The sequence below is a fragment of the Amblyraja radiata genome, chromosome 8 (assembly GCF_010909765.2).
Source record: "Amblyraja radiata isolate CabotCenter1 chromosome 8, sAmbRad1.1.pri, whole genome shotgun sequence".
NCBI lineage: Eukaryota > Metazoa > Chordata > Chondrichthyes > Rajiformes > Rajidae > Amblyraja > Amblyraja radiata.
In genome coordinates this window covers 49447169-49472070 of record NC_045963.1, presented here as the reverse complement: position 1 = coordinate 49472070, position 24902 = coordinate 49447169, and the positions used below count along the sequence as shown (strand labels likewise).

General features: G+C 40.9%; 1 protein-coding gene across 2 annotated transcripts in view; it reads right to left on the bottom strand.

Moving 5' to 3' along the window:
- Nucleotides 1–24902, bottom strand: part of sdccag8 (SHH signaling and ciliogenesis regulator SDCCAG8) — a 331517-nt gene that overhangs the window by 277986 nt on the left and 28629 nt on the right. For both annotated transcript variants that reach the window (XM_033025849.1, XM_033025848.1), the window contains exons 4-9: nt 24530–24640; nt 14072–14197; nt 12722–12886; nt 12310–12374; nt 10338–10526; nt 6209–6347 (exon numbers count right to left, since the gene is read on the bottom strand). In XM_033025849.1, coding sequence (XP_032881740.1) covers nt 6209–6347; nt 10338–10526; nt 12310–12374; nt 12722–12886; nt 14072–14197; nt 24530–24640 — 795 coding nt within the window. The remainder of the gene's footprint in view (nt 1–6208; nt 6348–10337; nt 10527–12309; nt 12375–12721; nt 12887–14071; nt 14198–24529; nt 24641–24902) is intronic.

The window sequence follows — 24902 nt, the reverse complement described above, 5'->3', positions numbered from 1 at the left end:
AAAGAAAGCTTTTGGTGTGCTGGCCTTTATAAATCAGAGCATTGAGTACAGAAGTTGGGATGTAATGTTAAAATTGTACAAGGCATCGGTGAGGCCAATTTTGGAGTATGGTGTACAATTTTGGTCGCCTAATTATAGGAAGGATGTCAACAAAATAGAGAGAGTACATAGGAGATTTACTAGAATGTTGCCTGGGTTTCAGCAACTAAGTTACAGAGAAAGGTTGAACAAGTTAGGGCTTTATTCTTTGGAGCGCAGAAGGTTAAGGGGGGACTTGATAGAGGTCTTTAAAATGATGAGAGGGATAGACAGAGTTGACGTGGATAAGCTTTTCCCACAGAGTAGGGAAGATTCAAACAAGGGGACATGACTTGAGAATTAAGGGACAGAAGTTTAGGGGTAACATGAGGGGGAACTTCTTTACTCAGAGAGTGGTGGCTGTGTGGAATAAGCTTCCAGTGAAGGTGGTGGAGGCAGGTTCGTTTTTATCATTTAAAAATAAATTGGATAGTTATATGGACGGGAAGGGAATGGAGGGTTATGGTCTGAATGCAGGTGTATGGGACTAGGGGAGAATACGTGTTCGGCACGGACTAGAAGGGTCGAGATGGCCTGTTTCCGTGCTGTAATTGTTATATGGTTATTATATGGTTAACAGTGGACCCAACACAGATCCCTGTGGCACCCCACTAGTCACTGGCCTCCAACCTGACAAACAACCATCCACCATTACTCTCTGGCATCTCCCATTCAGCCACTGTTGAATCCATCTTGCTACTCCACCATTAATACCCAACAATTGAACCTTCTTAACCAACCTTCCGTGAGGAACCTTGTCAAAGGCCTTACTGAAGTCCATATATACATCCACTGCTTTACCCATATCAATTTCCCGAGTAACCTCTTCAAAAAATTCAAGAAGATTAGTCAAACATGACCTTCCAGGCACAAATCCATGTTGACTGTTCCTAATCAGACCCTGTTTATCCAGATGCTTATATATATTATCTCTAAATATCCTTTCCATTAATTTGCCCACCACTGACGTCAAACTAACAGGTCTATAATTGCTAGGTTTACTCTTAGACCCCTTTTTAAACAATGGAACAACATGCGCAGTACGCCAATCCTCCGGCACTATTCCCGTTTCTAATGACATTTGAAATATTTCTGTCATAGGCCCTGCTATTTCTACACTAACTTCCCTCAATGTCCTAGGGAATATCCTGTCCGGACCTGGAGACTTATCCACTTTTATATTTCTCAAAAGTGTCAGTACTTCGTCTTCTTTGAATCTCATCGTTTCCATAGCTACTCTACTTGTTTCCCTTACCTCACATAATTCAATATCATTCTCCTTGGTGAATACCGAAGAAAAGAAATTGTTCAATATCTCCCCCATCTCTTTTGGCTCTGCAGATAGCTGTCCACTCTGACTCTCTAATGGACCAACTTTATCCCTCGTTATCCTTTTGCTATTAATATAGCTGTAGAAACCCTTTGGATTTACTTTCACCTTACTTGCCAAAGCAACCTCATATCTTCTTTTAGCTTTTCTAATTTCTTTCTTAAGATTCTTTTTACATTCTTTATACTCCTCAAGCACCTCATTTACTCCATGCTGCCTATAATTATTGTAGATCTCTCTCTTTTTCCGAACCAAGTGTCCAATTTCCCTTGAAAACCATGGCTCTTTCCAATTTTTACTATTTCCTTTCAACCGAACAGGGACATAAAGATTCTGTACTCTTAAAATTTCACCTTTAAATGTCCTCCATTTCTCTTCCACATCTTTCCCATAAAACAAACTATCCCAATTTACTCCTTTTAAATCCTTTCGCATCTCCTCAAAGTTAGCCTTTCTCCAATCAAAAATCTCAACCCTAGGTCCAGTTCTGACCCTCTCCATAATTATATTGAATCTAATGGTATTGTGATCACTGGTCCCGAACTGTTCCCCAACGCATACCTCTGCCACCTGACCCGTCTCATTTCCTAACAGGAGGTCCAGCACCGCCCCTTCTCTAGTAGGTACTTCTATGTATTGCTGCAAAAAACAATCCTGCACACATTTTACAAACTCCAACCCATCCAGCCCATTTACAGAATGTGTTTCCCAGTCTATGTGTGGAAAATTGAAATCTCCCACAATCACTACCTTGTGCTTACTACTAATATCTGCAATCTCCTTACATATTTGCTCTTCCAATTCTCGCTCCCCATTTGGCGGTCTATAATACACCCCTATAAGTGTTGCTACCCCTTTCCCATTTCTCAGTTCCACCCAAATAGCCTCCCTAGACGAGCCCTCTAATCTATCCTGCCAAAGCACTGCTGTAATATCTTCCCTGATAAGCAATGCAACACCTCCACCTCTTGCCCCTCCAATTCTATGACACCTGAAGCAACGTAATCCTGGAATATTTAGTTTCCAATCACAGCCCTCCTGCAACCATGTTTCACTGATCGAGCTTTTGTTTTGTTGCTTTTTTTTTATTATGGCTGTATGCTAATTCGAATTTCACTGTTCCTTAATTGGTACATGTGACAATAAACTGACCTTGACACCTTGAGATCACCCCTCATCCTCCTGTGCTCCAAGGAATAGAGTCCCAGCCTACTCAATCTCTCCCTCTAGCTCAGACCGTCTAGTCCTGGCAACGTCGTTGTGAATCTTCTCTGGACCCTTTCCAGCTTGACAACATATTCCTATAACATGGTGCCCAGAACTGAGCACAATACTCTAAATGCGGTCTCACCAACTTGTTATACATCTTGTTATACAACCTCGACCGCAGGGCCGGCAGTCGAAGCTCCCCTCCAGGGATCCCCGGCGAGGGACCCCGCTCCCACGGCATGGACTTACCATCAGGAACGGGGTCCCTCGCCGGGGATCCCTGGAGGGGAGCTTCGACCGCCGGCCCTGCGGTCTGCGGTGCTTCTGGCTGTGGCGCGGCGGAAACTTTAAATCTTCGACCGCCGGCCTGCGGCCTACACCAACCTGAAGCCGCAGTCTCTTGTAGGGAAGCACTGATTCAGGACTTACCTGGACTTTTTACCTTGTCTACTCATCCGGACGCCCGCAGAGGCGGCTGCGGAGGGTTGAGGTCCCGACCACGGGGGAAAATGGAGGAGGACTGGCCAATTTTTGTGCCTTCCACCACAATGATGAATGCTGTGGTGGATGTTTGTGTTAACGGGATGTTTGTGTGTAACGGTTACAACGGGATCTGGGGGTCCTTGCACATCAGTCTATGAAAGTAAGCATGCAGGTACAGCAGGCAGTGAAGAAAGCGAATGGCATGTTGGCCTTTATAACAAGAGGAATCGAATATAGGAGCACAGTGGTCCTTCTGCAGTTACATAGAGCCCTAGTGAGACCACACCTGGAGTATTGTGTGCAGTTTTGGTCCCCTAATTTGAAGAAGGACATTCTTGCTATTGAGGGAGTGCAGCGTAGATTTACAAGGTTAATTCCCGAGATGGCAGGACTGTCATATGCTGAGAGAATGGAGCAGCTGTTGTTGTACACTCTGGAGTTTAGAAGGATGAGAGGGTTCTCATTGAAACATATATGATTGTTAAGGGCTTGGACATGCTAGAGGCAGGAAACATGTTCCCAATGTTGGGGGAGTCCAGAACCAGGGGCCACAGTTTAAGAATAAGGAGTAAGCCATTTAGAACGGAGTCGAGGAAACACTTTTTCACACAGAGAGTGGTGAGTCAGTGGAATTCTCTGCCTCAGAGGGCAGTGGAGGCAGGTTCTCTGGATGCTTTCAAGAGAGAGCTAGATAGGGCTCTTAAAAATAGCGGAGTAAAATAGCAGTGATATGGGGAGAAGGCAGGAACGGGGTACAGATTGGGGATGATCAGCCATGATCACATTGAATGGCGGTGCTGGCTCGAATGGTCAAATAGCCTACTCCTCCACCTATTGTCTATTGTCTATCTTTATTGTGTTTTTATGTGTTCTTTTTCATTGTACAGTTGCTGGCAAATTCATTTCACTTGCCCTTTATATGCAACTGACGAATAAAACTGATTGATTGATTGAACTGCAACATGACCTCCAAACTTCTACACTCAATACTCTGACTGATGAAGGCCAATGTGCCAAAAGCCTTTTTGACCACCTTATTTACCTGCGACTCGACCTTCAAGGAACCATGCACCTGCACTCCTCGATCCCTCTGTTCCACAACACTCCCCAGAGCCCTACCATTCACTGTGTAAATCCTGCCCATGTTAGACTTCCCAAAAAGCAACCTCACATTTCCCTGAATTCAACCAACCATTCCTCAGCCCACCTAGCCAATCGATCAAGATCCTGCTGCAATTTTTCACAACCATCTTCACTATCAGTAAAACCACCCACTTCTGTATCATTCTTTGTGACAGTGTGGGTTTCCTCTACGTCCGCCTTCATTTTCTAACCCAAACATGCAAATTGGAAGGATTGACTGGTCCCAAATGTGCAATTGAGGGTATAATCTGGGGCTGTTGATTTGTCTACTGTTGGTCTAGATGGGTGCTTGATAGTCATGGTTGAAGGGCCCATTTCTCTGCTGTGTGACTATCATTGAAAAGTAACAAGCTGCAAATGCTGGATATCTATACATAGCTAAAACTCTTATCTTGTTATCTTCCGGTTTGGCGGTCATTCTATTTGCGCAGAAATGGTACGCGATAGTGCTATGATTTTTCGCCAGCTTACTCACCGTTCTCCTGTGCTGCGATTGCACCAACTGTTAAGAGTTATCGAGGTTTAAAAATCTTAAAAACCGCACGTGCTCAGATCGATTGCCTATCCTGCCATTCAGCGCCGCGCAGATTGGTCCTTTCTACTGCACTCCGCGGGACGGTCCGCCCCTTCCTGCGCGATCGCGTCTTTACTGCAACTGCGGGAGGCTCTGGATGGCCGGCGGAGGTCTCCAACCGGACACAATTTTCGAAGGTAGGGACCGCCAACGGCCCGACCAAGCCCGACGCGGAGTAGGAGATGGCGCCGATGTTGCCAAACGGAAAGCGGAGATTCTGATCCCGGCGGAGGAGTGAGACCAGAGACCTGTGAGTCCCCATCGCACTGCCAACCGCTTCCCCTCTGGCCCCCCTAGCTGGCTCCTGCCCCACTCCCCCGTGATACCGCACTCTCTCCCATGGCTCTTCCCCGTCTTTTTCCGAGCTCTCTCTCCCTTGCCCCCACACCCCTCCCCCCACCCACACACCACTCCCCCTCATAACACCCCCCCACAATGCCCCCACACCCCACACCCTCCTCCCTCACCCCCACACCCCTCCTCCCCACATCCCTCCTCCCACTCCACTCCCACACATACCCCGCCCACACACACCCCTCCCCTCCACACCCTCTGCCCACTCACACCCCTCCCCCAAACCACCCCCTTTCACATCCTCCATCCCACCCACACACCCCCTCGCCCGCACACAACCCCTCCCCCCCATATCCCTCCTCCCCCCCAACGCAAACCCCTCCCGCCCACATACACACCTCATCTCCCACCCCACACCCCCCCTCCCACCATGGTGAATGAGACTCAACGGGTCCCACTTAGTCTAGTCTGAAATAAAATCAGAAAATGGTGCAGCAGATTTGGCAAGAGAAAAATAGGTTGATTACTTTTCATCAGAACAAAAAAACTAACATTCTGAGTATTTTAGTTTTTTCAAATAATTTGTACACACCAAGGTGTTATAAGGCATAATTAGATAATGACCTGATCATCCTTTCCAAAGAGACATTCGGCATATCGACGATTATGAGGCTCTCTCTGAATTCATGTTTTTCCTGATTTCTCTACATTGTTCAATGCACAGAAAGAGTACAATACTGAATACTGCTTTGCTATCTGTGTAGGATCTGTGTGAGTCTGAAGAGGGGTCTCGACCCGAAACATCACCCATTCCTTCTCTCCAGAGATGCTGCCTGTCCTGCTGAGTTACTCCAGCATTTTGTGTCTATCTGCTTTACTATCTGCAGATCTACATACCTGTGCACATTGAGGGACCAATTTTCAGATCACTTATGTCAAGTGTCTCTAATGCACCACAGCCTTTGTTTAGGAAACATTGCGGGACACATTTAGGCAAAAGATCTTAGAGATATCCACATATTTTGTCATCTGCAGAAAATCTGAATTAAAAAAGTGGTATCTAGATTGGGTCATGTCTGATTTTGTTTATTTATTACCTGTATTTTCTCCAAATTAGCTTCTTCTGCTATCTCCGTAGTATGTTTCACCTGCTGATATGCAGAATTTTCCCTGGCCTGCATTTCAGTTAGGTTGCTTCTCATATTTGACAGCATACACATCAGTTCATCTTTTTCACTAAACAAAATAAAATCATACTCTAATTATTGATTTATTTTAAGTTGCAACAGTACATCAATGTTTTACTGTAAAAGAGATTTGTCAAAGGCCAAATGGTTTCTGCCTGTTTAGGAGACAAATACATTTTTGGAAAATATGAATTTAGTTTATTGTCACATGTACCGAGATACAGTGAAAAGCTTTTGTTGCGTGCTAACCAGTCAGCGGAAAGACAATACATGATTACAATCGATATCAAATATCGATAAATATAATATCTGGAAATAAAGGTATACCCTGCTTCCATTTGGCAAGCTGACAAAGGAGTTGATTTCAGACTCATTTAATAGACTTAATAAGGAATCTACTGAATTTCTGTATATCATATAAAAAACGAATTTCCCGAAAACTTCAATAAATTCCATTGTGAAAAGCTTAGGAATCACTTCTGCTACTGATTGGCATTAAAAAAAAGGATTTGAAAATGTACTTGTGGTTTAAATATTAATAGGCAGAAGGCTTAGCAAATTAAGCTTTGTTCCACGATATATTTGTACTAATTTTCTTTCCCACCAGATGGTGCTGTATGAAGATGGGCTGTGTCTTGCAAACTGTGACACACAATTACAGAACGGTTACTGCGTGGGAAGAAACCATTCCGCCAACACAGGCTATATGCATGAGCAATCCATCCACTTCCTGTTTTTCCCTCCACAACCCATTAAATCATTTCCTTTCAAGTACTTTTCTACTTCCCTTTTTGCTTGAAACGGCCTAAAAATTCCTGCTGTTAGTTCAGATCTTAACTGATTGCCATTTAAAAAAGGCACTTCCCTTTGTTATTAACCCAATCATCTTATGTGTTCTGGTATTTGACATTTGCACCAATAGGAACAGCTTCTCTCTAACTACTTTTTGTATATCCTTCTTTATTTTGAATGCAGTCTGATCTCTCAATAAATATTTTTTTATATTAGAGTGGTCATTTCCATTTGCAAGAACATTCTCAAGAACACTTTCGAAATTCCTACTACTCTTTGATCCACATATTGTGACTATCATTCTATAACTAGAGTTTAAATCTTTGATTGTCACTTTTCTATAGCTTTTCCACATTATTTTCTTACAAATTAATTTATTTATACCCCCACTAGATGGCACTAGAGAATAGGCCCAGTAAATTTAATAGTATCTTGATTGTTTCTTAATTCCAAGCAAATTAGTTCTTGTCCTTGACTCCACTAAGACATATTCATATTAGGAATTAAATATTCTCCTTAATCAATACAGCCACCATTCAGCAATACATCCTCACTGAGATTCAGAAATATTTGGTATCCAATAGTACAGGTTAAGATAATTTTTTTGCACCTAGGATATCTACTGACAATCACAATGGAATTGCATATGTGAGCAATTGGTTTTAGTATTGCATTGCTGAGCCTAAATATTAATATCTGCAACACTTATATAAATTCCTGAAACATTATTTTTCCACACTAGGCACTGTATTCTTATGCCACTGCATCAAGTGCTCCTTGAACAGATTGTACAGGCTAGGTGTTGGTTGATTAAGTCATGCTCTCTGTGGCATAAGAATACACATTTAATCACAGCTTTTCCTGACCACATCTAATCAGAAGTTTCATTCAATTATCAATAGCAAGTGTGCACGACAATTACCAATTTAGTTCTGATTACCAAGTGCGTAAGGATATTTTTATATTGGAATAAGTAGCAGGTGTTGGTCTGAGAACAAACATTTACATCTCTAGTAGATTAGTTTAGTTTAGAGCTGCAGCATGGAAACTGGTCCTTGGGCCCATCGATTACACATCGACCATCGATCACCTGTTCACACTAGTTCTATGTTATCCCACTTTCTCATCCATTCATTACATACAAGGGGCAATAAACAGTGGTTAATTGACCTACAACCCCGCACATATAATTTCATAGAGACAGCACTCAACGGCAGGATCGGACCCGGGTCTCTGGTGCTGTGAGGCAGCAGCACTACCACACTGTGCCGCCCTGGTAAACACAAACTAATAATACAATAAAAAAATTATATACATTTGTCTAATCCAAGAAATGATCATAGAGTCTACTGTGATTTAGATAACATAGCAGGTCAAGTTAATATTGATTATTACTGTAACATCCAAATCTAAATCAGATTAAACACAGTTTCCACGTGGAATTTTGTTTTGCTTATTTACCTAAAATATCGGAGTTTAAAAATGTTCCCCCTTTTTCCCCCTTAAACTAACAGCAAAACATGTATTTTGTTTTGGAAGAAACTGTCGTTAAATGTTAAACTCCACGCGGAAAAGCACTGGAAAAGATTATAATCAGTAGCAGTTACAGATTAACTGTCGGTGACTTAAAAAGCAACAATATTTTCCTTCCAAACTTTAATAAATGCCATATAAATGAGGAGGTTCTGAAATACGAGTATTTAGATTATGGAATTTCACCTTTACAGACTTCACAAATCACTACCCAAAGTCATAGTGCTGCAGAAGGGGAAATAGAACCTGATAGAAATAGAACCTGATGTTAATCTAAGTTAGCTCAGCAGAGAGAACAGGCAGAGTAGGTCAGAAAGTGAGGAAGGCCTGATAGAAAAAAATGCATTTAATGTGGATAAATGTGAGGTTATCCATTTTGGTAGCAAAAACAGGAAGGCTGATTACTATCTAAATGGTGTCAAGTTTGGAAAAGGAGAAGTACATCGGGATCTGGGGGTCCTTGTTCATCAGTCAATGAAAGTAAGCATGCAGGTACAGCAGGCAGTGAAGAAAACAAATGGCATGTTGGCCTTTTTAACAAGAGGAGTTGAGTATAGGTGCAAAGAGGTCCTTCTGCAGTTGTATATGGCCCTAGTGAGACCACACCTGAAGTATTGTATGCAGTTTTGGTCCCCTAATTTGAGGAAGGACATTCTTGCTATTGAGGGAGTGCAGCGTAGATTTACAAGGTTAATTCCCGGGATGGCGGGATTGTCATATGCTGAGCGAATGGAGCGGCTGGGCTTGTATGCTCTGGAGTTTAGAAGGATGAGAGTGGATCACATTGAAATATATAAGGGTTTGGACATACTAGAGGCAGGAAACATGTTCCCGATTTTGGGGCATTCCAGAACCAGGGGACACAGTTTAATAATAATGGGTAAGCTACTTAGAACGGAGACGAGGAAACACTTTTTCTCACAGAGAGTTGTGAGTCTGTGGAATTCTCTGCCTCAGAGGGCAGTGGAGGCCGGTTCTCTGGATACTTTCAAGAGAGAGCTCGATAGGGCTCTTAAAGATAGCGGAGTCTGGGGATATGGGGAAAAGGCAGGAACTGTTGGAGATGATCAACCATGATCACATTGAATGGCGGTGCTGGCTCGAAGGGTCAAATGGCCTACTCCTGCACCTATTGTCTATTGTCTATCTGAACAAACCAGGCACTGGGGAAAAGAAAACTGATGAATGGAGCAAGATTTGAAGTCAATATAAATGGTTTAAATTAATTGTTAGCTTAGTTAACAGACAACTAACTGAAGTTACCAGGGCACTGTCATTAGAACCATCACAAGAGCTCTGGGTTAACACCTTTATGCAGCATTTCATCGAAGTTTAGAAAAATACTTGGAATAACAGATATGTTCCGAAATGGTCATTCAAACCATCTGACCAGTTCTCCAATGCATTATCTGATGGCTGATCTAAACTTTAACTCTATTTTACTTCCAATCTACAGCTCTTCAAATTCTCACTCAGTAAAAATCTATAAAAATCCAACTGTCCTAAATGCTACTGCCTTTTGGATGAAGAATATTTTAAATATCTAATCCTTTCATGTTAAAATGTGGTCCAATTTCAATCCTGAATGGCCTGGTTCTAATTTTGATTGATGCTCACCTATTGATAATTCTACATACATGTCAATGATTCAAATATAAATCAGGATATGGTTATTCTTAAATATAGCATCATATGTAATTTGATGGATACTTACTTTCTTAAGCACTCTATAGATTGCATATGTACATCACTATGCGTCCGGGCCATAACTGCCTCATGCTGGGCACATTTCAAACAAAGGCCACCGACACGATCTGCACAATTCACCGCGAGTAATGCGTCTTGATGTTTTAATCGTTCAATGAACTCATGACATTGCTTTTGCGATTCCGATAGGTCTTTTCTAATATATAATCAAATGAGAAGTCTTTTAACAATTATGTTCATTATTCATTGCAAATAAAACAGGAGTGTGGGGGATTGAGAAACAGACCAAATATTATATAATAATGAAGCTTTAATGATCATGTAGTAAGGATAATTTCAACTGAGTAACCTTTATGAGGCCAACTTCTTTTTGAACATCCTGATCCTGCTTGATGTTTAAAATTGTTCACTCCATAACTGTCAGACTATAACAGCCAAAATGATGATAGACTCAGAGTGATAGTGTGGAAACAGGCCCTTCGCCAAACTCGCCCACGCCGTCCAACAATGTCCCAACTACACTAGTCTCACTTGCCTGCGCTTGGTCCGTATCCCTCCAAACCTGTCCTATCCATGTACCTGTCTAATTGTTTCTTAAACGACAGGATAGTCCCAGCCTCAACTACCTCTTCTGGTAGCTTGTTCCATACACCCACTACCCTTTATGTGAAAAGGTTACCACTCGGATTCCTATTAAATCTTTTCCCCTTCACCTTGAACCTATGTCCTCTGATCCTCGATTCCCCTACTCTGGGCAAAAGACTCTGTGCATCTCATGATTTTGTATACCTCTATAAGATCTCCCCTCATCCTCCTGCGATCCATGGAATAGAGACCCAGCCTACTCAACCTCTCCCAATAGCTCACACCCTCTAGTCCTGGCAACATCTTCGTAAATCTTTTCTGAACCCTTTCAAGCTTGACAATATCTTTCCTATAACATGGTGCCCAGAACTGAACACAATATTCTAAATGCAGTCTCGCCAACGTCTTATACAACTGCAGCATGGCCTCCCAACTTCTATACTCAATACTCTGACTGATGAAGGCCAAAGTGCCAAAAGCCTTTTAGACCACCTTATCTACCTGCAACTCGACCTTCAAGGAACCATGCACCTGTACTCTTAGATCCCTCTGCTCTACAACACTACCCAGAGGCCTACCATTTACTGTGTAGGTCCTGCCCTCGTTCGACATCCCAAAATGCAACACCTCACACTTTTCTGTATTAAATTCCATCAACCATTCCTCCGCCCACCTGGCCAATCGATCCAGGTCCTGCTGTAATCTTTCACAACCATCTTCACTATCTGCAAAACCACTAAATTTTGTATCATCAGCAAACTTGCTAATCTTGCCCTGTATGTTCTCATCCAAATCATTGACATAGATAACAAATAGTAACTGACCCAGCACCGAACCCTGAGTCACACCACTAGTCACAGGCCTCCAGTCTGAGAAGCAAGCTTCCACCATCACCCTCCTTCCATGGGCCAATTTGCTATCCATCAGCTATCTCTCCTTGGATCCCATGCGATCTAACCTTCCAGAGCAGCCTACCACGCGGAACTTTGTCGAATGCCTTACTGAAGTCCATGTGCACACCATCTACAGCTCTGAACCACAAACTCAAGAATTCACCCTGTTGAGAACCATAGCTTTAAAGTGAGAAGGGCAACGTTTAAAGGAGATGTGTGAGGCACGTTTTCTTTTTACACAGAGAATGTATTGTCCAGGATGCTGGTGGAGACAGATATTATAGTGGCATTTAAGAGGCTTAAGGTTAGGTGCATGAATACACAGGGAATGTTGGGATATCAATCACCTGCAGGCAGAATAGATTAATTTGTCATCACAGAGCAGAAGTAAATCACATTTGATTCCAAAGAAAGAAAGAGTTCCACTGTGGTTATGTAAATTCTGTAACAAATAAAAGGTTACAAAAGATATTTTGTTTCAGTTGATTTTTATTCTTTTACCTTAGTAATGAAATTTGAAGCTCCAGAGTTGCTGTTTTCCCTTGGTAAAGAGTCTCTAGGTTTTCCTGAAATGGAAAATGGGAAAGTTATGAAATTAGGTTTTTACTCACATTACAACTTGGTTACGATGAAACGTTACTGACCAGAAACATAATTTCCTTGTATAATTGTCACCTAAACTGGTGACTATTTCTAGCATTTTGTTTTTATTTAAACTACTATCATACGCTTGTGTTTGAAAATACTGTTACTTCCATATTTATCATAGTTCCAGCCTGTAAATCAGTAATTTTCTCCCTGACATGTTTAATTACTCATTTTTATTTCATATTGACAGCACATTTTCTTTTCAAACAAATTCTCTCTCATGCGCGCACTCATATACGCACGTACACACACAAAATGTACTCACTACTTCTAGCTGCCAATTTTTGATTTCTTCTTTAATAGTACTGCACTCTCGTCGTGGCAGTGTGCATGATGGCCATTTCTGCTGCTTTGCTGGCGAAGAGGTCTCCTGCACCTTGTGTGTTCTGGTGGATTTTTGATCAACTGGGGAGACAGCTTTTGAATGTTGCTGGAAAAGTTAGTAAAAGTTACCCAATGTTAGAAATTACAACACTAGAAGGAAACTAAAGAAATACCCATATTACCTATGGGGTACATGACGATTCAGCAAAAATGGTTTGGATCAAGTGCAGAGGAAACTTAAAAAATGCTACCTGGGCCAAGAGACTTTGAGACACTGCCGAAGAGCAAAGGATAGGGGACAATTTGTGAGGTTAATTCAAATTTAGGAAAATTTCAAAATAGAGTTCATAAGGACAAATGGTTTTCATTGTTGCTAGGATTAATACAGATTTAAGACAATGGCAAATACATTGAGGCAGAATAAGCAGAATTATGTGTTAGAATAATCAGAAATATCTGCTGTCAATGTGGTGAAAGCAGTTCCAATTTCAACAGACTATTAATTTAGAAAAGTATATTAACTTGGGAAAGGAAATCTGTACAACAAGAGCACTGAAGCAGGGTTAATGGTTGCTAATTCAAAATGCCAGCCATAAAAGGTTAACTGGTCACCACTGTGCTCCATGACTAAGGGTTCCAAAATTACCAACATGGCAAAGATTGTTTGGTTATTATTGAGAATACAAAATATATTTGTGGGGATCTACAAGTAATTTGATTTTACAAAATTATACACTTTTTATATGCAATGTTATGGTATTTGTTGTCCAAACAATCTAATTTTACATACAAATGCCTCGTGTGCTGAGAAATATTCATAATTTGAATATAGATAAAGAATTCACTTCCTCATAAATGCAGCACACAATAAACAACATTAGTGCTACTAAAAATCTGTGTGTATCATGCACATATCTCAACCAGACTTAAAGCTCAGTGAATGAATAATCAAAGTTTGATAACTGATGGCCAAGTTGAGTTCAGAAATTCATTTTGCATGGAAGTTTGAACACAATGGAATCTATTGAACCACTGTGGAATTGAGAAAATAATGCATGCAAGCATTCATAGAAAATATGCTTGGGACAATGATCATTGTCTTAGTCTGCCAATTCTCTGCATACCAAGTACAAAATACAAATAAAAACCTCAAACTTAAATTTCATGTTTCAAAACTCCCACTTGAACAAATATTTGTCATTTGTTTACTAAAGAAACAAATTTAGTGTTCTCAATTTTATTGAATTGTATTTCTCTACCATGTCCAACCTTCTGGTATATTCAAACTTACTGAGAAAGAGCATACGGATGGTTCATCCAAAGCATCATGAGTTGCTCTCGATTTTAACTCTTCCTGAAGTTTTTCATTTTCAACCACAACAACCTGCACCCGCTGTTTCACTCGAGTAAATTCCTCCTGAATTGGTAAATTATAGAACATGGTTAGTGTAGAAAAAAAGTTTAATAGTACCGCGAAAGACCAAAATAGGTTCCGTGCCAACGTTGGTAGCAAAGAATATTTGAAACTAACTTTTGCCAGTCATCCTTTTACCTGCAAGCAGCCTCCCCAGCAAACACTAGAATTGGTTTGATGTGAGTGAGCAGGAGATCGGGGAGCTAAGTAATTGTAAATACAGAGTTAATAATCTAGCCTCCATGACTTTTGGGACAAAGAATACCAGAGATTCACAATCCTAGGAGAAAGGGAATTGTTGCACACACCAATTTTAAATGAACAGCCATACTTTGTAGTTATGTCCCCTTGTTCATAATTCTTTCATCAGTAAAAAAATCTTTAAATCTATCTTGTCAAGCTCTCTCAGGATCTTATATGCTTGAATAAGGTCACCCCTCATTCTTTTAAACTCCAAGGTGTGCAGACCCAAATTGTCTAGCTCCACTTGACAGGACAACCCGCTAAGGAATTAGCCTAGTGAATCTCCTTTGGACTGTCTCCAATGGTACTTCTGAAAGTTCCTGTTTAATATCACCAAAACTGGCCTTGGGCCAATTTAGGAATTCAACTTTTGAATGTGTCGAAAGGGCGGAGAATTACGGTAATAGCCGCTTGTAGGTTCTCGGGGCTCTCGTGGACATTTTTCAACATGTTGAAAAAACTTCACGAGCTTACCGCGTTTCCCGAGTACCTGCCGTTAGCGTTACGAGCCGCTAAGAGACGTCCCGAGCTCCGACATACCCGCTATGTACATTCTACGTACTTACCACGATTTTGATTTTCTTTAAACTCGGGAGAGCTCTTGGGTAACCTCTTATAGGGACAGGTCCTTTAACCTTTTCCATTATAATTTTGAAGGTCATAGAATTAAGGTTCCAAAGGGCTCCCCCAGTAAGATTTCACCTGCCTGTCTTATTTCCCAAGAGGAGATATGTTTTGCTCTATCTTCAGTGTGACCATCTACATATTGATTGAGAACATTTTCATTAATGCACTTAATACATTCCATCCCATCCATGACTCTGGCAGTCCCAGTCAATATTTGGAAAATTAAAATCCCCTTCTATTACCACTGTATTATTCTTCCAGCTACATTATTCCTCCTCTAATTATTGATACTGAATTTCCAAAATTAGGCTACTTTAAAGATTTTGCACAAATTTGCTGAACAAGTCTGAAATTACCATTTTTTAAATGTACAATATTTTACTCTGATATGGGAATATTAAATCTATAATTCATCGACCCTAATGAATGTACTATCACTAGAATGGTTGAAACCATAGACCATGTCTTTGTTGTAATGTTAAATGTCAACATATTACTTACTTTATAGATAAACAGCTTTAAAATATTTAATGGTCCATCATGTAAGTGATTTGTATGAATTGGATGCACCAACTACAACGTGATGTAAATCAGTTATAACATTAAAGAAACTACCTGATGACATTGATATATATGTTTAAGAAAGAACTTCAGATGCTGGAAAAATCAAAGGTAGACAAAAAATGCTGGAGAAACTCAGCGGGTGAGACAGCATTGAAAGAGCTAATAGTCAAATCTAAAATGAAGTCGTTCTTCTACAAAAGCATGGACTAGTAGAACAAAAGAACAGCTCGGTGCCAAGTCTGAATGATTTTGTAAATTATATGGAACACAATATGGAGGACAGGTTCTCTTTTCAATAAAGCTGACGCTCCAGAGATAAGTAATAACTTGTTATTGAATGAGCTTGTTGGACCCAGCTTTTCTATTATTCTGAAAGGTTGCAGAATCTTTCAGTCATGCCATATTCAGACTTGGTAGGAGTGTTTTACTGTTAAGAAAAATGTATAATTGTGCTAACTGTCCTTTGTTCTGAGAGTGGGAGCCCGAGAAGCACTGAGGTCATTTGTGCTCATTGTAATCTCGCCACTCCCCTCCCGTCTGACGAATCAATTAAAGATTGCCACGGTTTACCTTTAAGTGTTTTTGTTCCTATCTGCTTTTTAAGAAACAAACTTTGTCAGCATTTATGGAGAGAAGGATTTGGCGACATTTCGAGTCGAGACCCCTCTTCAGACTGATATTGGGGGGGGGGGGGGGGCAGGAAAAGAAAGGAAGTAGGCGGAGACAGTAGGACATGTGGGAGAACTGGGAAGGGAGAGAGGAAGGAGGGAGAAGCAAGGGCTATCTAAAATTAGAGAAGTCAATGTTCATACAGCTGGTCTAAAAGTTGTCAAAAGATTCCGCTTTGACTGTCTTTTGAGGAAGAGACTTCCAAAGGCACACAACCTTCTAAATAATAACTTTACCTCAACTTTGTCTTAAATGGACAACTCCATATTCATTCCATTCACAACCACAATGGCAAGTCCCCTCAGGATTTCCTATGTTCCAATCAAATCACCTATCAGTCTTCTAAACATCAGTGAATACAAGCCAGGCCTGTCCATTATTTTCTCCAAACACAACCTAACCATTCCACGTGCAAGTTTAGCTTCTAATGCTGCACCATTTTTTCGTAAATAAGGAGACAATTACTCTATGCAGAACTCCAAATGTACTGCAAACACTGCACTATATACCTGAAGCTTAGCCCCTCTATATTAGTGTACAATTCTTCTTACAATAAATAATAACATTTTTAGCTTTTATGCAATATGCAAATCATATTCTGAGATATCCAGATCCCTCTGAATCTCAGTGATCTGCAAATCTCTCGCTATTTCGGTAATATGCTTTTTTAGGTTCCTGTCAGGCTAGACAATTTCACACTTCCCTATATCATACTGCAATTGACTCATCTATGGTCACTAATTTAATCCATTTATATCCCATTGTAACCTCCTTTTATGTCCTCTATACAAGTTACTTTTCAACCTATCATTGCATCATCATAAAATTTAGCAATTATATCTTCAGTGCCTTAATTCAGGTAATTTGTAAAAAGATGAGGCCACAATACAGATTCCTGTGGCAAATTGATCATTTCATCTAGCTCTATATGCTTATTCTCCATTTCCTAATAGCTAGCCAATAAGTTACCTTCGACAGCGTGAGCTATACTTTGTATATTACAACCTTTGTGCGGTACCAACTGAATTGCCTCTTGGAAATCCAAGACTGTTCATTGGCAGGCTTCTACTTCACCTTTCAGAAGGCTTTCGACAAGGTCCCACATAAGAGAGTGGTATGCAAACTTAAAGCACACGGTATTGGGGGTTCAGTATTGATGTGGATAGAGAAATGGCTGGCAGACAGGAAGCAAAGAGTAGGAGTAAACGGGTCCTTTTCAGAATGGCAGGCAGTGACTAGTGGGGTACAGCAAGGCTCAGTGCTGGGACCCCAGCTATTTACAATATATATTAATGATCTGGATGAGGGAATTGAATGCAACATCTCCAAGTTGGCGGATGACACAACGCTGGGGGGCAGTGTTAGCTGTGAGGAGCATGCTAGGAGGCTGCAAGGTGACTTGGATAGGTTGGGTGAGTGGGCAAATGCATGGCAGATGCAGTATAATGTGGATAAATGTGAGGTTATCCACTATGGTGGCAAAAACAGGAAAGTAGACTATTATCTGAATGGTGGCCGATTAGGAAAAGGGGAGCTGCAACGAGACCTGGGTGTCATGGTACACCAGTCATTGAAAGTAGGCACACAAAAATGCTGGAGAAACTCAGCGGGTGCAGCAACATCTATGGAGCGAAGGAAATAGGCGACGTTTCGGGCCGAAACCCTTCTTCAGACATGCAGGTGCAGCAGGCAGTGAAGAAAGCGAATGGTATGTTAGCATTCATAGCAAAAGGATTTGAGTATAAGAGCAGGGAGGTTCTACTGCAATTGTACAGGGTCTTGGTGAGACCACACTTGGAGTATTGCATACAGCTTTGGTCTCCTAATCTGAGGAAATACATTCTTGCCATAGAGGGAGTACAGAGAAGGTTCACCAGACTGATTCCTGGGATGGCAGGACTTTCATATGAAGAAAGACTGGGTAGACTCGGCTTGTACTCGCTAGAATTTAGAAGATTGAGGGGTGATCTTATAGAAACTTACAAAATTCTTAAGGGGTTGGACAGGCTAGATGCAGGAAGATTATTCTCGATGTTGGGGAAGTTCAGAATAAGGGGTCACAGTTTAAGGATAAGGGGGAAGTCTTTTAGGACCGAGATGAGAAAATCATTTTTTACACAGAGAATGGTGAATCTGTGGAATTCTCTGCCACAGAAGGTAGTTGAGAACAGTTCATTGGCTATATTTAAGAGGGAGTTAGATGTGGCCCTTGTGGCTAAAGGGATCAGGGGGTATGGAGAGAAGGCAGGTACAGGATACTGAGTTGGATGATCAGCCATGATCATATTGAATGGCGGTGCAGGCTCAAAGGGCCGAATGGCCTACTCCTGCACCTATTTTCTATGTTTCTATGTTTCTATCTTCAGCACATATTATTTCAAGCAACTTGATATGCATGACTTCTCACCTCTCTAAGTGAAGACATTTTGTTCCAATGTCCCAAAAGGTCTACCTGTCATCGCAAGATAAAGCCCCCAAGTTCGAGACTCCCTATTCTGAGAAACTATGTTTTCACCATCTACCATTCTCATTCTATTAAACTCCAGTTCATGTAAACGCATCCTACTCAATCGTTCTTCACAGTGTGACCCATCAACTTATGGATTATTCACAAAATTCATATGGATCTTAAATACCGCATTTATAATAATTCTATCTCCAACACATTTTAACTTCCCACGGATAAAAAAGACCATCAGGAGCATGATATTTTTCAGACAGACTTACAAATAAATGTACAGAATTGCCAATCATCACAAAAAATTGTGAAATACATCATCTTTAAGAATGTGGATTTCAAAATGGCAAATATTATTCTTAATCTACTAATAAATAACATTTGTTTGTAGAAACATAAATAGTCATTGACATCAGTCTCGAAACCATGCACAGAGAAAAAAAATGCAGGTGTCAAATGGTAATGTTGTTTATTATGATTAATAGTTATTCTGAAAACCATTGATCCATTTACCTAAAGTTGTTTTAATAATCAAAAATAACCGATTTGGCTACAGATAATTACCCAAAAACCCCCACAAGAAACTGAACCAAAAATCAAAGAAAAAATCAAGTCTTTAAATGCACTACATATAGATTTTGCGTCTGGCATTATGTGTGAAATATTGTTTTAGACAACTGTTTATTCGTACCTTTGCCAAGGCTGTGGGCAAACACAGATGGCATTCACTACAGTTTCAAAAGCAGTAATCTAGTTTCCCAGGTAGACAAAAATGTTGGAGAAACTCAGCGGGTGAGGCAGCATCTATGGAGCGAAGGGAATAGGCGACTATTTCCTTCGCTCCATAGATGCTGCCTCGCCCGCTGAGTTTCTTCAGCATTTTTGTCCAACTTCGATTTTCCAGCATCTGCAGTTCCTTCTTAAACTAGTTTCCTTTGTAGTTCTAATAACAAGAAATTAAATCACAGGTGAAGATGATACACTTGCCTTTTAGGAAAGGCATAGAATAGAAAAGTTGTGACTTTACAAAATACTGATTAGATAGTACCTGCACTGTTGTGTGCAGTACTGGAATAGTCATCAGGTTGTTGCCTGGATTGGGGGACTTTAGTGATTGGGATAAATTGGATGGGCCGGGTTTGTTTTCCCTAGAGCGAAGCAGGCTAAGGTGAGACCTGATAAAAATGTGTAAAATTAGAAGAGGCTTAGATAGAGTAGATTGCAAGGGTGGGGGTATCATAACAAGAACACATAGGTTTAAGATGAGAGGACGGAGTTTTAAATGTTTCTTTAATTTTATAAGTTTCTATAAGATCCCCTCTCAATCTCCTAAATTCTAGAGAGTAGAAACCAAGTCTATCCAGTCGTTCTTCATAAGACAGTCCTGACATCCCAGGAATCAGTCTGGTGAACCTTCTCTGCACTCCCTCTATGGCAATAATGTCCTTCCTCAGATTTGGAGACCAAAACTGTACGCAATACTCCAGGTGTGGTCTCACCAAGACCCTGTACAACTGCAGTAGAACCTCCCTGCTCCTATACTCAAATCCTTTTGCTATGAAAGCTAACATACCATTCGCTTTCTTCACTGCCTGCTGCACCTGCATGCCTACTTTCAATGACTGGTGTACCATGACACCCAGGTCTCGCTGCATCTCCCCTTTTCCTAATCGGCCACCATTTAGATAATAGTCTGCTTTCCTGTTTTTGCCACCAAAATGGATAACCTCACATTTATCCACATTATACTGCATCTGCCAAACATTTGCCCACTCACCCAGCCTATCCAAGTCACCTTGCAGTCTCCTAGCATCCTCCTCACAGCTAACACTGCCCCCCAGCTTAGTGTCATCCGCAAACTTGGAGATATTGCCTTCAATTCCCTCATCCAGATCATTAATATATATTGTAAATAGCTGGGGTCCCAGCACTGAGCCTTGCGGTACCCCACTAGTCACTGCCCGCCATTGTGAAAAGGACCCGTTTACTCCTACTCTTTGCTTCCTGTTTGCCAGCCAGTTCTCTATCCACATCAATACTGAACCCCCAATGCCGTGTGCTTTAAGTTTGTATACTAATCTCTTATGTGGGACCTTGTCGAAAGCCTTCTGGAAGTCCAGATACACCACATCCACTGGTTCTCCCCTATCCACGCTACTAGTTGCATCCTCGAAAAATTCTATAAGATTCGTCAGACATGATTTACCTTTCGTAAATCCATGCTGACTTTGTCCAATGATTTCACCACTTTCCAAATGTGCTGCTATCCCATCTTTAATAACTGACTCTAGCAGTTTCCCCACCACCGATGTTAGACTAACTGGTCTGTAATTCCCCGTTTTCTCGCTCCCTCCCTTCTTAAAAAGTGGGGTTACGTTTGCTACCCGCCAATCCTCAGGAACTACTCCAGAATCTAAAGAGTTTTGAAAGATTATTACTAATGCATCCACTATTTCTGGAGCTACTTCCTTAAGTACTCTGGGATGCAGCCTATCTGGCCCTGGGGATTTATCGGCCTTTAATCCATTCAATTTACCCAACACCACTTCCCGACTAACCTGGATTTCACTCAATTCCTCCAACTCCTTTGACCCGCGGTCCCCTGCTATTTCTGGCAGATTATTTATGTCTTCCTTAGTGAAGACGGAACCAAAGTAGTTATTCAATTGGTCCGCCATATCCTTGTTCCCCATGATCAACTCACCTGTTTCTGACTGCAAGGGACCTACATTTGTTTTAACTAATCTCTTTCTTTTCACATATCTATAAAAACTTTTGCAGTCATTTTTTATGTTCCCTGCCAGTTTTCTTTCATAATCTATTTTTCCTTTCCTAATTAAGCCCTTTGTCCTCCTCTGCTGGTCTCTGAATTTCTCCCAGTCCTCTGGTATGCTGCTTTTTCTGGCTAATTTGTACGCATCATCCTTCGCTTTGATACTATCCCTGATTTCCCTTGTTATCCACGGATGCACTACCTTCCCTGATTTATTCTTTTGCCAAACTGGGATGAACAATTTTTGTAGTTCATCCATGCAGTCTTTAAATGTCTTCCATTGCATATCCACCGTCAACCCTTTTAGAATTAATTGCCAGTCAATCTTGGCCAATTCACGTCTCATACCCTCAAAGTTACCTTTCTTTAAGTTCAGAACCATTGTTTCTGAATTAACAATGTCACTCTCCATCCTAATGAAGAACTCAACCATATTATGGTCACTCTTGCCCAAGGGGGCACGTACAACAAGACTGCTAACTAACCCTTCCTCATTACTCAATACCCAGTCTAAAATAGGCTGCTCTCTCGTTGGTTCCTCTACATGTTGATTTAGATAACTATCCCGCATACATTCCAAGAAATCCTCTTCCTCAGCACCCCTGCCAATTTGATTCACCCAATCTATATGTAAATTGAAGTCACCCATTATAACTGTTTTGCCTTTGTCGCACGCATTTCTAATTTCCTGTTTGATACCATCTCCAACTTCACTACTACTGTTAGGTGGCCTGTACACAACACCCAACAGCGTTTTCTGCCCCTTAGTGTTTCGCAGCTCTACCCATACCGATTCCACATCCTCCAAACTAATGTCCTTCCTTTCCATTGCGTTAATCTCCTCTCTAACCAGCAACGCTACCCCACCTCCTTTTCCTTTCTCTCTATCCCTCCTGAATATTGAATATCCCTGGATGTTCAGCTCCTAGCCTTGATCACCCTGGAGCCAAGTCTCCGTGATCCCAACTATATCATAATCATTAATGGCTATCTGCACGTTCAACTCATCCACCTTATTACAAATACTCCCTGCATTGAGACACAAAGCCTTCAGGCTTGTTTTTACAACGCTCTTACCCCTATACAATTATGTTGAAAAGTGGCCCTTTTTGATTTTTGCCCTGGTTTTGTCTGCCTGCCACTTTTACTTTTCATCTTGCTACCTATTGCTTCTACCCTCATTTTACACCCCCCCCTGCCTCTCTGCTCTTGCACCCATCCCCCTGCCACATTTGTTTAAATCCTCCCCGACAGCACTAGCAAACACTCCCCCAAGGACATTGGTTCCATTCCAGCCCAGGTGCAGACCGTCCTGTTTGTACTGGTCCCACCTCCCCCAGAACTGGTTCCAATGCCCTAAAAATTTGAATCCCTCCGCCTTGCACCATTTTTCAAGCCACGTATTCATCTGCAATATCCTCCTATTTCTACTCTGACTGGCCCGTGGTACTGGATAGTAATCCAGAGATTATTACCTTTGAGGTCCTACTTTTAAGTTTATCTCCTAGCTCCCTAAATTCATCTTGTAGGACCTCATCTCTTTTTTTACCTATATCGTTGGTGCCATTATGCACCACGACAACTGGCTGTTCACCCTCCCCCTCCAGAATGTTCTGCAGCCGTTCAGTGACATCCCTGACCCTTGCACCAGGGAGGCAACATACCATCCAGGAGTCTCGTTTGCGGCTGCAGAAACGCCTATCTATTCCCCTGACAATTGAATCCCCTATTACTATTGCCCTTCCACTCTTTTTCCCCCCTCATGTGCCGCAGAGCCACCCATAGTGCCATGAACTTGGCTGCTGCTGCATTCCGCTTTGAACTTGGCTGCTGCAGACCTTATGAAGGAAAATTGGATTCATGTCAATGAACAAAACAATTGGCATGGAGGAGGTGGGGCAAAAGGCCTGTTTGTATGTTGTACAACTATGATTCAAAAATATGTGTAAGCTGAGCTCTTTTAGAAAACTAGGGGTGAACAAAACTAACTGATTTGTTTTAGAGTAAATAAAACTCAAAAAAGTATTGTAGATGATGGAAATCTGCATGTACTATTGAAAATGTTGGAAAATTCAGATCAGTCTGCCTCTGTGGAAGGAGAAACATAATTAATATTCACAACTCAAATGTTAACTGTTTCTCTTTCCACACTTGCTGAGTGATTCCAGTTTTTCCTGTTTTTTTTATTGTTAATTATTTCTGGGCACTGGTCTATATGGAATACAGTTCTCAGATGTTGTAACACACCATCTCCAACGTGATATACAGTCAAGAAGCAGGTAAATGTTGCAAATTGTGAGGTACATAGTCTGCTGCAGATAATAATAAAAGGAGCTAGTTTAGTGCATCCAGCTGAAATTTCTCAACTTTACTTGCTTTATGCTCTATCTTTCAAATAGCACTTTTATTACCTCACTGAAATAGATAACTAACAACTTGGTTGCATGGCATGGGATAGCTGCATTGTATTGATGGGCCACTTCAAGACAATGAATTAGATTGCATTTTTCCAGCTTTACAATCACTCACACTGCAGGCTACTTCATAGTTGAGCCAAAATGGTACAAATCTCATGTGACAATTAGTATGCACAGAATTGGGTTTCTGGCCCCTTATCTTTGACTGAATTATATCATCCAGCCAATAAAAAAATAAATAAAAATTGATTGGTAAGTTTGAAAAGGTTATTCATTTGGAAAAAATCTTACTGGATCCTCAGAGAAAAACAGAGCATAGAAGACAGTTTCTTCTTTATACATGACATATTTCCTTTACTTAACCTTTATTCTTGTTTGTTCATTTAATAGGTATGAATTATACAAGTGATTAAATTTGAATTTGATGTAGAAGAATAAATTACAATTGGAATCCAGATTTCCTTTAACATGCTATCATGGTGGAGGAAATCGTTAACTTGTGCTTTTTGACAAATGCACTAAAATTCTGAAAACAAGGGTTAACCTCTAATGAATAACTAATTTGGGAAGTATATGCATCTGACCTTGAAAAGCTTGACTTCTGCCTCCAAATGTTGAATGTATTCTGATTGTTCATTAAGAATAGGTACCAGATCTTGAACAGATGGTGAGTGATCAGAATCTTTTCCTTGTCTCTGTAATGTGAAAAGAGGCAATTACAAATGATTTATCAATTTTCACAATTCAAGCGTTTGATGTGCTATATTATTTATTCCTCTCTCTATTTCAACAGGACCTTCCAATCTCATGCAATGGATTCTACTGGTAAAAAATGACTAATTTTCATTTTACAGCAGGAATGTGACCTCTTTATCAAGGTCACAAAACAAAAAGAGAGGACCTTATGGGTCTCGTATGTTGTATTGTTAGAAATTGGTGAAACAATTAATGAAGTTA